The sequence below is a fragment of the Rhinolophus sinicus genome, chromosome 2, assembly GCF_057876585.1.
Source record: "Rhinolophus sinicus isolate RSI-liver-muscle chromosome 2, RSI-T2T, whole genome shotgun sequence".
In the NCBI taxonomy this organism is placed as follows: domain Eukaryota; kingdom Metazoa; phylum Chordata; class Mammalia; order Chiroptera; family Rhinolophidae; genus Rhinolophus; species Rhinolophus sinicus.
The window spans coordinates 100,783,686-100,803,103 of NC_142502.1; the positions used below are offsets into that span (position 1 = coordinate 100,783,686).

At 43.0% G+C, this 19,418-nt stretch overlaps 1 protein-coding gene across 2 annotated transcripts in view; it reads right to left on the reverse strand.

Moving 5' to 3' along the window:
- Positions 1-19,055, reverse strand: part of ZFAND3 (zinc finger AN1-type containing 3) — a 297,507-nt gene extending 278,452 nt beyond the window's left edge. Inside the window, exon 1 of one of the 2 annotated variants that reach the window (XM_074332881.2) lies at positions 18,473-19,055. In XM_074332881.2, coding sequence (XP_074188982.1) covers positions 18,473-18,543 — 71 coding nt within the window. In that variant the 5' untranslated portion in view covers positions 18,544-19,055. The remainder of the gene's footprint in view (positions 1-18,472) is intronic. The other variant, XM_074332882.2, reaches the window with a different exon arrangement.
- Positions 19,056-19,418: the final 363 nt, after the last annotated feature.

Consider the following 19,418-nt stretch of genomic DNA (forward strand, 5'->3'; position numbering starts at 1 on the left):
TCAAAGATTTAAATAAGAGCTAAAACTGTAAGACAATTAGACAAAAAGTTATAAATCTGTATGATTTTGGATTAGGCAACATTTTCTTAGATATGACACCAAAAGCACAGCAACAACAACAAAAAAGATAAATTGGACTTCACCAAAATTATAAACTTTCGTGTTTTAGAGGATACTGTCCCCCCCAAAAAAAAAAACATGAAAAAAACAACCTACAGAACAGGAGAAAATATTTGTAAGTCATATATCTAATCAGGAACTAGTATCCAGAATGTATACATATAAAGAACTTCTACAATTCAAAAGATATATAACCAAATTAAAAAATGGGCAAAGGTATGAATAGCCATTTCTCCAAAGGAGATATACAAATGGCCAACAGGCACTTGAAAAGATGCTGAGCATCACTAAAAATTAGCAATTGCAAATCAAAACCTCAATGAGCTACCACTTCACATCCACTTGAAAAAGCTGAACAATAACAAGTGTTGACCAGGATGTGGAGAAACTGGAACCCTCATACATTACTGGTAGGAATGTAAAACGGTGCAAGCTGCTCTAGAAAACAATCTGCAGTTATTCAAAAAATTAAAGTTAACATATGACCCAGCAATGCCCCTCCTAGGTATATATCCAAGAGAATTAAAAACACGCATTCAAATAAAAACTTGTACACAAATGTTCACAGTATTACTCACAATGGCCAAAAAGTAGAAACAACCCAAATGTCCACCAACTGATGAATGGATAAACAAAATGTGGCAAATCCATACAACAGAATATTATCCACCCATAAAAAGAAATGAATAATGCATGCTACGCCATGGATAAACCTTGAAAACATTATGCTAAGTGAAAGAAGCCAGATACAAAGACCATATATTTTATGATTCTATTTATGTGAAATGCTCAGAATTGGCAAATCAATAAAAACAAAGCAGATTTGTGGTTGCCAGAGGAATAGAGGAATGTGGAACGAATGCTAATGGGTAGAGGATTTTTTTTTTTGAGGTGAAATTTTCTGGACTTAGATGGTAGTGATGGTTGTACAATTTTCTGACTATGCTAAAAATCACTAAATTGTACACTTTAAAAGATGAATTTTATGATGCGTGAACTGTATCTCAATACAAAAAACTAAGCAGAAAAAAAAATTGATGAACAAAGCAATTCAAACTTACTTTCTACATTCAATAATGTTGTAGTATTAAGGCCACATCCAAAAATTTTCAAACCCTTTCAAAACCAGAAAATAACAATCCCAGCGTTTCAGCTAAAACAAATATCATCTGCAGCACTTCCAAGACATCCAATTCTGTGCGAGTCAGGAGCCCAAGCACCAACTTTCTGACCTTCCTGGGTCCAAACACAGCAAGCACATGCGCTTATCTGCAGATCCAGCCGCGGCCCACACTGCAGCCCTGGGCCTTCCCGCCTGTTTCCACGTGATAAAGCAGCAGAGAGTCAGAAGAGCTTCAACCTCACCCTCCTGGCCTGGAATATGCTAAAATGAAGCAACAGTTGCCATCGTCTTGAGGCTATTAAACTGTATCGAAGTAATTTTAAACAAATTTAAAATACATCTTTGTATTTACCATGAACATATACTATTAACATATTTACCATGAACACCATGGTATACAATGGTACTTTAATAAGAGCTCATCTGTAAATTCAAATGACCCAACTCTCTGATCAGAGTTCAAATGCTGAAACATCTAAAATTCCTTAAGGTCGTAACATAGTAGTCATATAGCTAAATAAACTGAGGACTGTTTATAGAAAATAACATGCAGCAAAATAGTATTTTCATATTTGAAACATGCAATTTGACCTTAATTCGCAATTACACTACGTGTGGACTAATTTGTCCTTTCTTCTTATACTGACACATACAACCCATAATCATGAATGAAACAGTATAAATCAGTCTCAGCCAAAAAGTCTGCTCTCATCTTACTTCATATCTCATCTAATTTTTCCTAAATACATATTGAGCTTTATTTTTAAGAAACAAACTTCATTACCTCCCACATGATAAATTCCTTTCTACCCTATCCCAGCCTGTACCCCCTTGAAAAAGAGGCGGGAGAATATTGAGTGTCTTTTCAACAACATAGACGCACTTCAAAAAGACCTAACACACCATTGGAAAGACTTCAGAAAAGACATCTAAATATTTACAGGAATGAAAAGTACAGACTAAATAAAAGGGACTTCTTCCTAGAAAAATAAAATTCTCCTGAGAGAGGAAGATTGAGTCTATACAATTAGGTAAAATATCAAGACAGATGAGGTGAGTGCCATCTTGTCCACAAGAACCTAGAGACTCTAAGGAAAAAGGACCTCTTCACACCTAAAATGTTAGAAGTTCAAGTTCTGTTTTTATAAAATCTAATGCAAAAACTTAAATAATTGCAGGAAGAGAATTAATAGATACCAAAATTATAAACAGATTCCTAATTCATGATTATTGGATTATTAGCAAGCTGTTCATTTCTGGTCCACGTGGGACGTAATTATGACGAAGGCCCCTTGGTACCGTGCTGGGCCAGAACAATGCTGAGCTGCACGATGAGACTAAAAGACGTTACTTAAATCGTCCAGCACTTTTAAGCAGCAGAGAAGTCCCACACACCATCTTACCTGACCACTCTGCAGCACGACCCTACTGCCACTTTCCCACTGAACTATCCCCTACTTGGTCTCAGTGACCCTACACTCACCTGCTTTCTCCTATCTCCATCCAACCATCTCCATCCCAAACTCCTCTTATTCTACTTGTGTTTCTCAGGATTCCATCCTCACCTATCTTCTCACTCTATCTAACTGGACCTCAAAAGGAAAAGAACACACAGGGGTAGTAGTCAAGGGATGGAAGGGAAAAAGGCAACAATACATGCCCAGATTCCACCTTGGATACACTAAGCTGGAGCTGGGGGAAGCAGCAGTAATGTGTCTTTTAGAAAAGGCTATGATAGTGGTTCTCACAACCCCTCCCCGAGTGCAGAGAGGACCGCTGTTCTAACACCACTTCCTGGGTGACCCTACCTGCTCCACTGGCTTCAGCTATGATCTACATACTCACGTCACCCTAAGTGGTGTAGCCCTGCATCAGCCTCTCTCTCTTAAACTTTGGACACCTAAGGCATTTCCACATTTCGATGGTCCATAGCCCTAAAATTCAACACGCCGGACACCATTTTTGTAGTATTATAACAATAATACCCATGAAGAAGTAACTAGATAACCAGGGTAAATTAAATCTAGCGTGTGCACTTACGGGAACACTGTGCTGCCATTAAAAGCAGCAGCTAGAAATGTATATGCTGATTTGGAAAGAACTCTAGAGTATAATTAAGTTAAAAAAACAAGGTAGAGTGTATAGTACGTTACCATTCGTGTTGAAAAAAGGATACACGCAGTGTATGCACAGGAAACTTTTGGAAGGATACTCAAGAAACTTAACCCTGATTTTCACTAGAAAGTGAGACTAAGTGTATCACTTAGGAGGGAGACAACCCTGTCATTGTACACCCATTTGTGCTGTTCCAATGTTTTAGCACGAGTAATTCTTTGTAATTTTTTTAAAAGGATTTAAAAGATATTACAAAGCTATACAAGTATGTTTATGTGCTATCTGTTAAAGGACTTGTGTTCAGAATATATAAAGAACTCCTACTATAGGTGTGTGTGTGTGTATATACATATATATATATATATATATATATATATATATATATATATAAATAAATAAAAGGGCAAGCAACCTAGTAGAAAAATGAGCAAAAGGTTTCAACAGGCACCTCACAAAAAAGTTCAGACAAATGGGCAACAAGAAAGGTGCTCAATTTCATTAGTCATCAGGGAAATGCAAATTAATACCACAATGCAATAACCCTGTATAGTGTAATGAAAGAGACAGTATCAGGTATTGACAAAGATGTGGAAGAAGGAGAACGCTCACATACTGGTGGAGGGAGTGTAAATTGATACAACCACTTGAAAACTTACAGTACCTACTAAACCTAAACTATATGCATACACCTTATAACCCAACAATTCCACCACTGTGCATATACCCAAGAGAAATGGGTGCTATGTCCACCAAAAGACACAAGGAAGAATGTTCACAGTAGCATTATTCATAACACCCCCAAAACAAAAACCTCCAAAAAGCAAAATGAATAAATTATGCTATCATACAATATAAAACCCCAAACCCATGAAAAATCATTCTCTCTCTACAAAAGCAATGTACATGAATCTCAGACATAATGCTGAGGGAAAGAAGCCAACACAAAACAGTAAATATTACATGATTCCATTTGTACCAAATTTAAAAACAAACAAAACTCATCTATGGTAATAGAGGTCAGAATAGGTTGGGGGGGGGCTTCGGGGCAGGAAATGTACTAACTACATGTCAGTCTGGGTAGGGGGTACTTATACAAGTGTATACATATAAAAAAAATCAAATTGTACATAAAAATTCACCAAACTTAAGAGAATGAGAAGACAAGCCACAGACTGGGAGAAAATATTTGCAAAAGACATATCTGATAATCAGAGGACTGTTACCCAAAATATAAACTCTAAAAACACAGTAAGAAAACAAACCAGATTTAAACATAGGCAAAAGACCTGCATAGACACCTCACAAAACATGATGTACAGATGGCAAATAAGCCGATAAAAAGATATTCAACATCACATGTCATTAGGGAATTGCAAATCAAAATGAGACACCACTAGATACTACTAGAATGGCCAAAATCCAAAACACTGACACCGCCAAATGCAGGGTAGGCTGTGGAGCAACAGGAACTCTCATTCATTGCTGGTGGGAATGGGAAATGGTACAGTCACTTTGGAAAAAAGTTTGGCAATTTCTCACAAAACTAAACACACTCTTATCATACAATCCCAGCAATCACACTCCTTGGTATTTACCAAATTGAAAACTTATGCCCGTACAAAAAAACTGCAAATGAATGTTTATATCAGCTTTATTCATAATTGCCAAAACTTGGAAGCAACCCAGACGCCCTTCAGTAGGTGCTGAATGGACAAACTGTGGCACATCCAAACAACGGAGCGTCTCAGTGCTGAAATGCAATGAGCTATCAACGCAACAAAAGCCATGCGGGGCCTTAAATGTGTACAAAGTGAACGAGGCCGATGTGAAAAGGGTGCAAGCTGCATATTCCAACTACAGGACACTCTAAAGGCGAGACTATGGAGGCAGTAAAAAGACCATGATTGCTGGGGGGCAGGGATATGCATAGACAGCAGAGAGAATATTTAGGACAGCGAATCCGTTCTGTACACTACAATGGTGGGTACTGTCATACAGCTGTCAAAAGCCACAGGATGTACAAGATCAGGAGTAAACCCCCCTAATGTAAACTCGGGACTTTGAGTAATAATGATGTGTCAGTGTAGGTTCACTGACAGTAACAAGTGAACCATCCTGGTGGGGGGGGGCCGACAGTGTGTGGGGACGGGAGTAAAGGGGAACTCCCTGATTCACAAACGGCCTTGCAAGGCCTAACCAGTTTGTAAGTAGAACTCCTATGCCCACCACGTCCTGTTCAGTTTTGCTGTGAATCTAATACTGCTCAAAAAAATATTTTTTAATTCCTCAAAGTACGCACTGCAAATACGTGTGCAGTAAACAAAGTAATTCCTGAATTAAAAAGTGGAGAACAGAAGCCAAGAAGACCAAGTGTAAGGAAAACTACGGCGTCAGAAGTCACGCTAGTGATGACCCCTGCGGAGGGCGGTGCGGGAGAACAGGGGGGGGGGCTCTCGGGGGCCTGGGAACGCTATTTCTTGATGCAGGTGCTGGTTACATGGCTATAGTCACTTTGTGAACATTCACTTTGCTATACTCTTAAGATTTATGCATTCTTCACTATGTACGTAATACTTCAGTAAAAAGTTTCACTTAAAAACAATACAATATAAAAGTACATTGACCTGTCTAATTTACCAAACACTATACACAACTTGTCTAAAATTAACCATCTCTTCCCCACAACCCACTCATCACCAACTGGACAGAATCACTTCAACTTAAGAACTTCCGAAGCATAAACTCCTTCTACCAAACACCTCTGCACACACTGGCAGACGGCCTCAGTGGCTGCTTCCAGTTTCACTGTGGCTTTAGGGACAGATTCACAAACGGCCTTGCAAGGCCTAACCAGTTTGTAAGTAGAACTCCTATGCCCACCACGCGTGACGGACACCATCTCTCCCGGCGTTACCCACGCGGAAAGCTCGCTGCCTCCTCTCCTCTCCGCCTCTGCCTCCCACCCCCACCCAATGCCACTGCTCTGCGGGCCTCACCGCCCCAGTGCTATGCACTGAAAGGCGTGTCCCCCCAGAATTCATTGTGTGGATCCTAATGCCCAGCGTGTCTGAATGACGGGCCTTTGGGAGGGCAAAGCCCTCGTGCAGGGGTTAGCGCCCGTACAAAAGAGGCTGGAGAGGCCCCTCACCCGTCCGCCATGCGCGGCTACAGGGAGAAGACACCAAGGAGGAAGCCCTGCCTGGAAAGCCCTTCCTCACCGTCAGCACAGGGCTGACTATTGCTCAGCTTTCATTCCCAGCAGACAGTGAAGCTGCTGGTGCCATGACCCTGGCCTTCCAGCCTCCAGAAGCGTGAGAAGCAAATTTGTGTTGTTTTTTTTGTTGTTGTTTTTTTAAAGATTTTATTGGGGAAGGGGAACAGGACTTTATTGGGGAACAGTGTGCACTTTCAGGACTTTTCTCCAAGTCAAGTTGTTGTCCTTTTCAATCTTAGTTGTGGAGGGCGCAGCTCAGCTTCAGGTCCAGTTGCCGTTGCTAGTTTCAGGGGGCATAGCCCACCATCCCTTGCGGGAGTCAAACCGGCAACCTTATGGTTGAGAGGACATACTCCAACCAACTGAGCCATCTGGGAGCTCAGCGGCAGCTCAGCTCAAGGTGCCATGTTCAATTTTAGTTGCAGGGGGCGCTGCCCACCATCCCTTGCGGGACTCGAGGAATTGAACTGGCAACCTTGTGATTGAGAGCCCGCGCTCCAACCAACAACTGAGCCATCCGGGAGGCAGCTCAGCTCAAGGTGCCGTGTTCAATCTTAGTTGCAGGGGGCAGAGCCCACCATCCCTTGCGGGACTCGAGGAATTGAACTGGCAACCTTGTGTTTCGGAGCCCACTGGCCCATGTGGGAATCGAACCGGCAGCCTTCGGAGTTAGGAGCACGGAGCTCTAACCGCCTGAGCCACCGGGCCGGCCCCCTTGTGTTGTTTTTAAGCCCCCGGTCTATCGCGTTACAGCAGCCCCAACGGACTAACACACCCAGGTTTTAGCCTGCATTCATCCTCAGCCCTCCGACTAGAGCGGACACTCAGGGTTGCTTTCTGTGGGGTCCACAGACCTCACAGTCCATGTATAGAACATATTTAGATCGAACTGGTTTCCTTCATAATCACAGGTGTTTTATGCATTATGCTGAGAAAGGGGCTATCGGCTTCATCAAATTACCAACGGGATCCATGGCCCAGAAAGACTGAAATGCTCTAACTGGACCCTGCTTCCATGCTCATACCCTCCAATTCTCCTCCACACGGCTGGAACATATGTTTTGAAACATAAGTATCTGTCAACCATGCTTAAAATCCTCAAGTGGTCCCAACTGCTTCCAGGATACAATCCAAACTCAACAGCACAGCAACCACGTTCATAACTGGCCCCTGTTCATCTCCCAGCTTCGTCTTGCCTCGCGCCACACACCGCAGCTAAAACCTGAGCTGGATCACAAGTCTCTGAACTCAGCAGGCTTTCTCCCTCCTCTGCCTTTGCTCAAAGCTGTCGCCCTGCCTGGAAAGCCCTTCCTCACCATCTTCACAAGCTTAACTCTTGCTCATGTTTCATACTCAGGTGAAGCACCACCTCCTCCTAGAAACCCTCCTCCTGGGGTCCTCCCCTCCCGGTCTGGGTAAGATGCCATCGGTGCTACCACTGCGCTTCCCTCATGGCGTTTGGTCAGGTTATCGGTCTGCCTCCCCTTCTAGACTGAGCTTTCTTAGGGCAAAAGCCAGAGCAGTGTACAGAACATGCGTAGCAGAGCTCAGGACACACATGAAGTGCTTAACAAACGCTTGCTGAACAAGGGATTGGCTCCGGAAAGCAGCCAAGCGGCCACAGGCTGGTCAGAAACCTCAACTAACTAGGTGGCACTGGTCTGGAGCTCACCATACATGCAAACTGCCCAGCTGAGGCAAGATAGTTCTGCATCTATTAACCTGCCCGCGATGCTCCTTCATTCAAGGCTGGAAAGTTAGCCCTTAATAAATAGAATTACCTTGGTCAAGCACTGTGCTAAGGGCTTGACAGGCATTAACTAAACCTCAAAACAACTCTAAGATACTCTTTTTTGAAGATAAAGAGGCAAAGAGGTCAATTACCCAAAGCCTAGCAGAAAGTTATGAAGTCAGGGTTTAACCCAGGACTGTGACCCCAAAGCCCCTGCCTACCCACTGAGCGCAGCTGGTTTGCTGGAGCAGCACGCCCTTTGTCCTTGGAGGCATTTTGGAAGAGCCTGGGTTTGATGAGAAAGGACTTATTCCCCAGGCAGCACTACTATTAAATTCCTTAAGATTTACTGTAACCTCCCCCATATGTATTAGTTGGAAATCTTTTAAAAGAGAAGGGCCTGTGAAAGTGTTTTTCCAAGAAGAACAAGTAAACCAGAGGATGGGGGTTGAAAAGAGAGATAAAAAATCAGTCCCAAGGAATGGAGCTGGTTGCGGCAATCTCAACAAAGGAAAGAAAGTAGACTGCATGTCTCTGAGCTGCTACAAGGAGACACCATGAAACACCATCCTTTACCTGGCTGAGAAGGTGCCTTTGGGCTTAGCAGAAGGAAGAGCCCATGGGGTTCTAACAGATGGAACACCAATTTTGCTGAAAGCTGCTGCCATTTCCACTACATTTTAGTTTGGACGAGAACACCGCAGCTCTCATCCGATGATGTTTAACACTTCCCTGTAAGACCCCAGGGACTCACACCCTACACCTCAAGACAGAGTGTTTTCTTTAATCTCACCACCACCCCTTCACGTTAGTTTTGGCCACCTCTCCTGTTTTGACTAGAAGCTGGTGGTGACCACAAAGCGTTTTCATTCATAATTACCAGCCCACTTCCATCCACACTGCCGCCATCCTCATCCCCTCGCAACCGTCTGCCCCCGACCACCCTGTGTCCTTACTCTTCCACTCACCTCCAAATCTGGTATCGGATACACATCTGTCCACTGACTTTTCTGCACCCAAGTTTAAACACAAAACCAAAACGGTCCCTTCTTCCTGGCCCCAGCTCCAACCAAAATCATGCATGATGTAAGCATCTCATTCATCTACAATGAAAATCATTCAGGTAAACCTGGGGGGCTTTCAACTATGGGGTTAGAATATCTAGTCCCTAGACAGTTCAAAACCAAGGGCAAGAAAATGCAGGCTTTATGGACATACACTTCCACAGAACAGGTTTTACTGTGACTGTCATTTTCTAAATTAATCTATATTAATATTACTGAGAATATAAACCCCTCGACACTCCAGCATACACCATGCAATACTCCACTGTCACTCAAGATTATATCTTTATCATTTAAGTCATAGCAACTGTTCCTGGGTTAGATCTTGCCCAATATGCACTCAAGAAAAAAGATTAGTCTCTTAAATAAAATGCATGGCTTGAACACATCTTGAAAACGCTACAGTACTGGGCGGCGGAGGGAACCTGGATGACAGGCAAAGCGAATGAACCTATCCACAGAAACAGGAAATACAGGCCTCAGATTACATGAACATGTCCCCCCAAGTCAACAAAAGAACAAAACACAAGTTCCTCTAAGCAAGCACTTTTGTGGATTAACATCCAAGAACACTCCTTTATTTTTAAAGGTAAGTAGCACAGCTTTGTGTTGTATTAAAAGGGGAAGAAAAACTAGACAAAACTGTGTAAGTCATACACTGTGGAGATTTTGTATATAAAACATGCAAAGTTTCATATGCAGACACTCAAAGACTTGAAAAACCTGGTTTTCTAGATTTCAGTGGCATATGAAAAAGATAATAAATACCATCCACGCCTCCCCAGGACAGAAACCAAGAGAACATAAATCTAGAAGCAATCCATACTGAAACACACCCCACTTTCTCCCACCTCCAGCTTATGTTTTATTTCTCGCTGGTGAATACACTTCTGGCCAGCTTAATGACTGTATTATTCAATCTACTTTGTGTCTCTTTCTGTCAAAAACAATTCTTGAAGAAGATAACTTTGCCAGCACATCTACCCGTATAAAGCACCCTAGGAAAGGCTGAAATTTGAGACATGACGACCTGTGATCGACAGAGACTCTGAACACAGACACGATTACCTAATCCATGGTCTCCAAATTCTTGCCCCCCCGCCATTTGGTACCACGAGGTATAGAAACCTCCTCACGTGGTGTTCGGGAATGCTACCAACGCACGTAAGAGGAAAGCGAATGTCTGGCCCAAGAACCTGACTGCGGGAAGAGTATTTGTGACCCTTGTGAACAGTCAGATACTTCTCCATACTCCTCCTGCCAGGAAGTACGGCTGAGAGTGGGACTGTTTTATATAAATGCACTTCAACTTACCAGCATGTAAGTCCAAGAAGTAGGTAAGACATCAACAGCTTTTATTCCACACCCCTCCACTTTAGCAGGAAGAAATGAGCAAAGGCGCGCCCCAAGAGCGCCCCAGTACATCGTCACCAAGCTCACTGCTTGCAGGTCATTAATGATGAAGCGGCAATGGGGCTAAATATTTAGAGCCATCCGCAAACCAGAAACACAAAACGCGGTGGTGTGGTCTGCCCCCGCCCCACCTCCTGGCCAGAGCAGTAGCAAAGCTGCATCAATAACCTCTCCCAGCACATTCCTCTGTCCTAATAGAAAATCGCACCTGCCTACACCCAGGGCATCCGGTACAGCTGAACGAACAGATGCAGCTGTCTAGTACTGCCATCTTCTTCCTACTGCCTTCTTCCTGCTCGTGGATAACAGCTACAGCCACACCTCAGATGTCAGCGCGCTGTGCAGCTCTGCCCCTGCCTCACGCGTGACACTGCATTTTCATTCATCTTGTGCCATTCCATCAGCATCACAGATCAGCTTGCTTTTGCCCACTGCTGCTGGATATTCCAATACTCTCCACCTTCCTCTGTACATAGAGACTTAAATTTACCAGAAAATCCAATGTTCTTATCGCTAACCACCCATCAAAAGCTGACGTATGAGCCAGCCAGCCTGCCTGCCTTCCCTCTTTCCCTCTTTCTTTATAATGTATTGAAAGGGAACACAGATGCAGTGAAGATGGGAGTGGAAATTGATAAAAACTTTTCACAAAAATTGCATAGCTCCTTTTGTAAGAATCGTAAAAATGTTCATATGCTTCAACCTGTAGTTCATCTTATTGAAATGTTTCCGTAAAGTATGTGCCCTAAAGAAATAAAAAGCAATATATAAGAAAATGGTCCTTGTAACATTTTCTACATTAGCTTTTAAAAGTGGAAATAATCGAAATGTCTTAACACTATAGACCTAAATAAATAGAGATAGACAAATGAATAAATGAATAAGTAAATGGCATATCAAACTAGTGGGATACATTGCAGCTCTTTTAATTGAACATTTAGGAGCTTGGGTAGCAAAATATTAAAATACTTATAGTAAGTAAAAAAGTAAAGAATATTAAATTTAGTTTATTCTAGATTGAAAGTATGTAAAAAAATCACAATTCCACATTCAGTGAGACCAGAATGAAGTATTAGAAAGGGGGGTGGGGGAGCTGCCATGAGATTTACATTTGTGAAAACAAATATTATTCTTCTACAAAAATCACATACAGTCCAAGGTAAATACCTTCAAAACTTCTTCACTAAAGAGGAAAACAAAAACTGCTTCTTCTTCAGTCCAATACCTCCTTGTACAGACCTGAGACTGCCAATTTAATAGTGCTAACAGCAAAGGTGACGGACTCAAAAGGTAACTTTAAAAAAAAAAATGTTCAAATTACAGACTAACTTGTATGCTGAAACTTTAATTCCCAAAACTGATCAAAGGAGCACTTCCCAGTAATCTGGATTAACAATAGCCTTGCTTCCCCCAATGGAAATAAAATACTGTTAGAGCCGGAAAGAAACTTAGAGCTAAATTAGATAGAACCCTTATTTTCAGAATATGAGACAACAGAGATCTGGAAAACTCACAAGAAAATAAGCTTGAATGTCAATTATATCTCAATAAAACTGGAAAGAAAAAAGGAGCTAGGCTTGAAACTCCTGGCTGCCTATTTAGTCAATGCCCTACAACAGCACTGTCCGACAGAACTTTCTAGGACGATGAAGTATTATTCTGTATTTGTGCTCCCCAATAGGATAGTCACTAGTTCTTGAGCTAGTGAGTACTTAAACTGCAGCTAATGTGACTTAAAAACAGAATGTTTCATTTTATTTCATTTTAATTAGTATGAATTGAAATTGCTACATGTAGCCAGTAACTAGTATACTGGACAGCACAATTCTAGAATAGGGTCTTAGATTCTGGTTATTAAACACTTCAAATAAAGTTGCTTAACCTCTCTTCTGCATTTATTAGGCTGATGCAAAAGTAATTGCGGTTTTTGCAATTATTTTTAACCTTTGAAACCGCAATTACTTCTGCACCCACCTAACACCACATATAGGAAATGTCTTATGTCTAAGTATCTCCTTCAGCAATATAATCTTGTCATCTAGGGACCCAGCCCAGAGCAGGACCAACCTGTTTCAAATTCCCTAGAAGAACTGAGTGACATCAGTGTCATCCACCAATTGGAATGAAGGCCTTTTTTGCAAACTACTACTTAACACAAGGTCCCACAACATTCAACAACCCTGAATCTGGACGACTTTCTAAGTATTACATTACAATTAACCCAAGTGTTGGGTTGTGACCAGTCACTTCCCATATGTAACTTTGTTGAGATACCAAACTTAACCTTTCTTCAAAAATAAATTTTTAATTTCAATCTTAGTCCAAGATTACTGTAGGATTTCAACACCTTGCGTAACTTTGCACAGACACAACCTCCTTATGACCTAATAAAAAAATCTAAATTATATTACTTTTCACTCTGTTCTCAGTAAATAATATTTAACACATGGGGATTTTTTTTTTTTTTTTAGGACTTGATTCATTTCAAAGAATTCTTAACCCTCTGATTTTTCCAGCTAGGAAAAGGTTAATGTGTGAAAACAAATGTTAACTTTAATACCATTTAGGGTTATAAAAAGATTTTTCCTCAAAACTTTTCAGTACAACTTAAGTATAGGGTTCTCCTCTTGTCTGGAGAGAAGGGTGAGTGGGGAGGAGGGTAATACCAGAAGAGCCACATGTCCTCCATGTTAACTGGATGTAACTCTAAAAAGCTATTGCCTCAAAGCAATGTAAACGAAGAACATGTTTTCTTTAAAAAAAAAAAAATTTATCTCCTTGTGTTCCATTACACAGAAAGGGCAAATGTCATATTTTCTGGACACCTCAAATGTAATCAGAAAAGCGGGGCAAGTAGATAAACATGCTTCATTTAAATCACGTATTTCGGATACACACAATACTCAAAGATGCAAACAAAAAACTGCACAAACAAGCTGTTTGAAGAGAATGTTTTATGGGGGTTTTATAACAAGGGATAATTAGTGACATCACTGGAATGAACATTCTACTGATTAACTAGTGATTCATGCTGTGCTCACATGAACGTGAAAGCCCAGGTGTGAACATACTCCAACTGGGAGACAGACTGAAGAATCAAAACGAGTGTGAGGGCCACACTACTAGGAGCCAAGCCCATGAGCCAGATGACTCTCCAAGGGACAGAAACAGAATATGTCAATTCCCAAAAGACTGGGCTCAGGGGGAAAAAAAAGAAAGAAAGAAAAGGATGGAGGGAGGGAAGGGCAGGAAGGGAGAAGACCGAAGGGGGGAGAGGGAAGGGAGAGGAGGAAGGAAGGAGGGAGGGAGGGAATATTTAGATATATTAGATAACTAGCAGTTATCTTGTGATTGTCAAAAGTAAAATGGAATAAAACAAATCATGTTATATGTTCAATCAACTTTCAATTAGTAACCGTGTCAGGAATGGAATTTATTTTGTGCAATTACCCTTGATCTCTGTGTGACCTCATCTTTATTTAAAATACATCTATTATCTAGCAGATCTAGTTGGTAAGTAAAACGCTTCAACAGGGTAGATCACAAAAATGAAATACCAATAAAATCTATTTCCCTAAAGAGATGTACCTATGCAATATTTATGATGTGATTAATTAGAAAGAAAGGCTTCTTTTTCTTTTATCAAAACAGTGACTAGTTTACCCAGTAAGTCCTGTATTTAAATACTCCATTATTCCCTAAATACCAAACTGAATATTTATGTCTACTCTAAACTTACTTATGAAAGAAATTGTACTTCCCAAAGTTTTCATATTACACTGTGATATTTTTTCCAATTGCAAAAGTAAAATATTAGTAATTGCATTTTTATACTTAATAAGTAGAATGGGGGGGTCCATCTTTCTCTATTCAACCTAATTATCCTTTCTATTACCCTAAAATATACTCAGTATAGTCTTACTGTCTTAGTTTTCTGCTTGTCTTTTTATAATATTCCAGGTCTGCTCTTTCAACAACTTTTGAATATATCTGTGAAAAAGCTACATGCTTCTGGATATTCTAAATGTCTAAACAATTTAAATGTAGCTTCAACTAATACCACTTTTTATCTGTATAGTTTAAAAGTGCTTTTGCGTATGTATATACTTCAACAAAAGAAAATGTACTAATTGACTATTTTATTTCAGATTTGACAATTATAAATTGGTATGTATTTTGCATGATTACTGATTGCCTAAAATAAGCCACGGAAGTGTTCATATTTCACTAAAAGTTTTAAGTCCCTGTATCAGGGAAAAAAACTGTTTACGGTCATTAACCCTAAAAACATTGTATGTAGTATACAATTTCCAAGTTTATAAATCGGTAAATCTTCAACAATTTCCAAGGTAGCAAAGTTTCCCAATGGAGAGATGTGTCTCCACAAAATAGTAACTCAGTTACTTGCACACAAATACACAATATAAACCAAGAGGGAGAAAACTGGAGACTGTATTCTAAGCACTAACACATTTGCATCGCATGCCCCTCTTGGCATTCTCCTGTCTAATTGCATTCCCACGAAAAAGACCTCAGCTCTCCCATTTCACTAAACCCTGCTGATTGGTATTCTGACTGGACAATGCTAGACAGTTAAGTCCTACAACCTAAGTCATTAGAGCAAGGCGCCATCCTAAAGGAAATGCCTTTAGTCTGCTGGTGCCAAAACATTCGGCTGAGGCTCCTCTGCAAATGGCTGGGTGTGGGCCGTGGCGAGCTGACTACACATCTACAGCTTCCACAAAGCACAAAGCTAACTAAAGTTTTTAAACTCATCTTTGTTTTCATGAAGAGAAAAGGCAAAGGGTACCTCTCCTGAATGGCTTTCACACCTATCTATCTATCTTTCTCCATTCTCCCTGGCATCACTGGGCTGGGTTACGCCTTCTGACAAACCTTCTGTACCTATGGCAACACCCTACAGCCATACATACATACACCATATTCAAACAGACACACACAATCATACCCACACCCCCAGGCCACACTCAAGATGATCCAATAATCTTTCACATTAAAGGAAATCACATCACTGCCCACTCAAGGTTGGTTCTTCAATAGCTCCCCAGGATACAAGCACTCAGAATAAAAGTCCTAAGCTTTACCCACAGGGCCCTGCATCACCAATTGCTCTCACCATCTAAACTTCTCACCCCCTTCAAAATCTACCAATGGACCCCAAGAAACTTCCATTTCCTCAAATGTGTAATGCGCTCTCTCTCTCACATCCAGGCCTTTACCCATGCCTGAAAGACTCTTCTCCCTACCTATTTCCATTCTCTCCCGTAGGTCTAGGCTGGTGTCACCTCCAGGCTACCTTGCTCTACCTTCCACATCAGCTCGGGTAGATGCCCCCTCCCATCACATCCTGTACCTCTCCTAATCCACGTTACAGAAACTGTCCCAGAGGATGGAGTCAGGGCCCCCTTGCCCATCACTGTATCAGAGGCACTCAAAAATTTGTTGAATATATTCTAAGTTTACTTAATTATATGACATGACTGTCACCCATGCAATAAAGAAAACATGTTCACAATCAGTATGATATAATGGAAATTTGGCAGCAATTTCATGATACTTTGGTGTAAAATGCAAACTACACATGTGCCTCCAAATACCTTTAGGAAAGGTAAAAACATTACACATTAAAAAAACACAAACACTTTTTTACCATGAAAATAGTAGTTTTGTGGTCACTACTCCTGTTAGGCAAATTGCAGTTCATAAAAAGTGCCAGGCTAAAAGTATCAAAAAAGCAGCTCTGGTTGCTTATTGGTCAAGTGGCATCAGGGTAACTACCCCTCTCTGCTTGCTACTACCAAAAACTCTTGGCATTACTCAGAACTTGCTGGCTAAAGGTAAAAGGCTATTCCAATTCCTTAGTTCTGTCTTGATATGTCTTGCAATAAGGGTTCCACTCATGATAATGGTCCCAAGCACATAAACATGGTGCCAGGAAACAGGCCTCTGATACATCTTAGCCATTAGTTGCCACTGGCAGCTACTTTTCTTTGAGCCACATGTCTTCTTATGAGTTACCATCTGAGGCTTGTGACACCAGATTTCTCCAGGGCTGCAGACTGATGTCATAAACAGGATGGTACTAAGCACTCTAAAGAGCTCACCAGCTCCACCCTCGACTCTGTATGCAAGAGGCAAGTTATTCGCCCTAAGTCTCAGTTTCCCACCTATAAAGAGATAATAGCTCCTATTTCATAAGATTCTTGGAATTAGATTATCCAAGACAGCACTTAGCAGATAATCCAATTATTATTTTCAAATCACAACGAAGCAAAGACTATAAAACCTAAAATATTTTCACATTTTCAGAACTTCTGGTAATACCATACCTTATTTTTCACTAATGTCCTTCCACCCAGAAATTTTTAATAAAGGCAGAAAGATGAGAAAATGAGATTCTATGTCTTTGTCATAACCTTTGGATTTCACAAATTCCACAAAAAAACTCTACACTAAGATCTACTTTCTAATCTTTCTCAGCACTCCAAAAATCACAGCCTTCATTTCTACCTTAACCATTCCTAAGATCTATCTAGCTGAAAGACTGCAAAGGTAAAGTACTTCAATACATCTTCCCAAGATGGTCTCAGCACAAATAATCATTTCCTTACTGCCTCTATGCACCTCCAAATACACTGAGCAGGTGGAAAACAAAAAGATAAAAAGAAAAAAGGTTTCAATCACAAAAGTTGGCCTTCAAAGTCTCTAGTTTCCTTAGAACAGAACTAGAGTCATAAGGTATGTTGGAGGCACCTGTTCGGTAAGAGAGGAGGCAATCTAAGAAACTCAAAGTGTTCCAAGGAGAATTTAAACTAACTTTAGGTGAGAAAGTTGATTTCCCACCTCACATATTCCCATTCTAACACAGGATGGCCAAGTAATAAGATAGGCTGGCCAATATGAATATTTTTATCTTTAAAAAAAAATGGGGGAAGGAAATTTGAGCCAATTAAGCAAATTGGCTCTCACGTTCCCAAGCCAGAATGACTGAGTGCTGTTTTTTATTGTTTGTTTGTTTGCTTGGTTTTTGACAAGGAAATTTTACAGATCTCCTGAAATGTGTTTTAAATAAAGGTGAGACCTCAACAGTCTTATAACTTTACCTCCCCCACCCCCTGGATTCTGGGCTCGATGTTTAAAAATGGGTGACGTGTGAACAGCTTCCTAAAAGCAAATGGGGCACTGGGATATCATTTAGGAAGTGATGATGCAAGTCTCTGGGGGAGAGGGAGGAGGGGAGGTTAAAAAGTCAGAGGAAATACCCTCCTGGTGCCTGGGCACCAATTCATACACCAAAGGGTGGGGGACGAAGGGCTGGCCTCCACACGCCAAGGAAGGGGGGTATCCCAGCTCCACCGGAGGTGCCAACGCCGCCCCCTCATCCCTCCCCGGTGCCCTGCCCCCCAATCCCGTGGCCCTGGTGGCCCCGGTTGGCCCGAGCCTCGGGCAGGCGAGTCCCAGAGGGTGGCAGCGCACCCAGGGCAGCGCCTTCTCGGCCCACCCCCACTCCCCACCCGGTGCCCCTCCCAGGGACTCGGCCCCTGCCCCCTCCTCGTAGGCCCGGCTTGGGCCCAGCCCCCAGGGTTCGGGCCTTCCAGGGCCCCGAGGCCTGCCCAGAAAGCCCAGGCGCCCGAGCCCCCGACCCCCGCCCCCACCCGGTCGGCACTTACCCCCAGAAGCCGCAGGGACAGCGAGGCGGCAGACTGGGCGCTTTGCTGCGCTCGCTCCCGGCGTCTCCCATGGTGCTCGGCGGCGGCGGAGGAGCTCGGCGGCGGCAGTGGTGGCGGCGGCTGGGCCTGGGCCCCGCTCGAAGGAGGCGGCGGCGGCGGCGACGGCAGGGGGCTCGGGGCGGGGGGAGGGGGAGGGAGCGGGTGCGCGGGCGGGCGCGAGTCCGGGGCTCCGAGCCGGGATTCCAGGCCGGTCAGCTGGAGGCGGGCCGCACCACTCGGCCTGCAGAGACGGGGGGTGCCGGGGGAGGCGCGGAGAGGAGAGGCAGCGGAGCAGAGGAGGAGGGGCGTGCGGGTGAACCGAGGACCGCTGGGGAGGAGGGAAGACCCGGCGCTCTCGGCAGCTCCCACCGCCGCTCCCAGCCAGAGCGATGTCCCGTGCGGCGGCGCTGGTAAGGACCTGAGGCCCCCGCCGGCTCTGGCGTAGCAGCGGCCGCAGTGAAGCCCCAGGGCCCGTTCGCTCTCCCCTCCCCCGGAGGCTGAAATGACCGGACAATGGCCGCTCCGCCCCCTCCCCTCCTTATGCACCCCTCCTAAGGAGTCACAATGGTCTCGCCCGGGGGAGCCGCCGCCAAAGCCCAGCAGCTGATCAGCTGGGATCCGGGCGTGCCACTTTGTTCAGCGCCTCAAAGGAAGAGTATGCGGCTGTAAGCAAACCGAGAGCGGCGGGCTATTACTCGGCGACCGGCCTCTGAGGCTTTTGTATTCTTGGAACTTTTAAAATCTGAAGCAAACTTACCTTCCCCCACCCGTCTGAAGAAGGGAAAACAGGCTACTAACTATTCGGGGGCGCGTTGCCTCCCCCCAAACGTTAATGGTACGCCCCAAGCGGGAGGGGGAGGAGCAGATTAGTTGTTTAGGGTAAATTGGGCCAGTCCCAGAGCGGCGG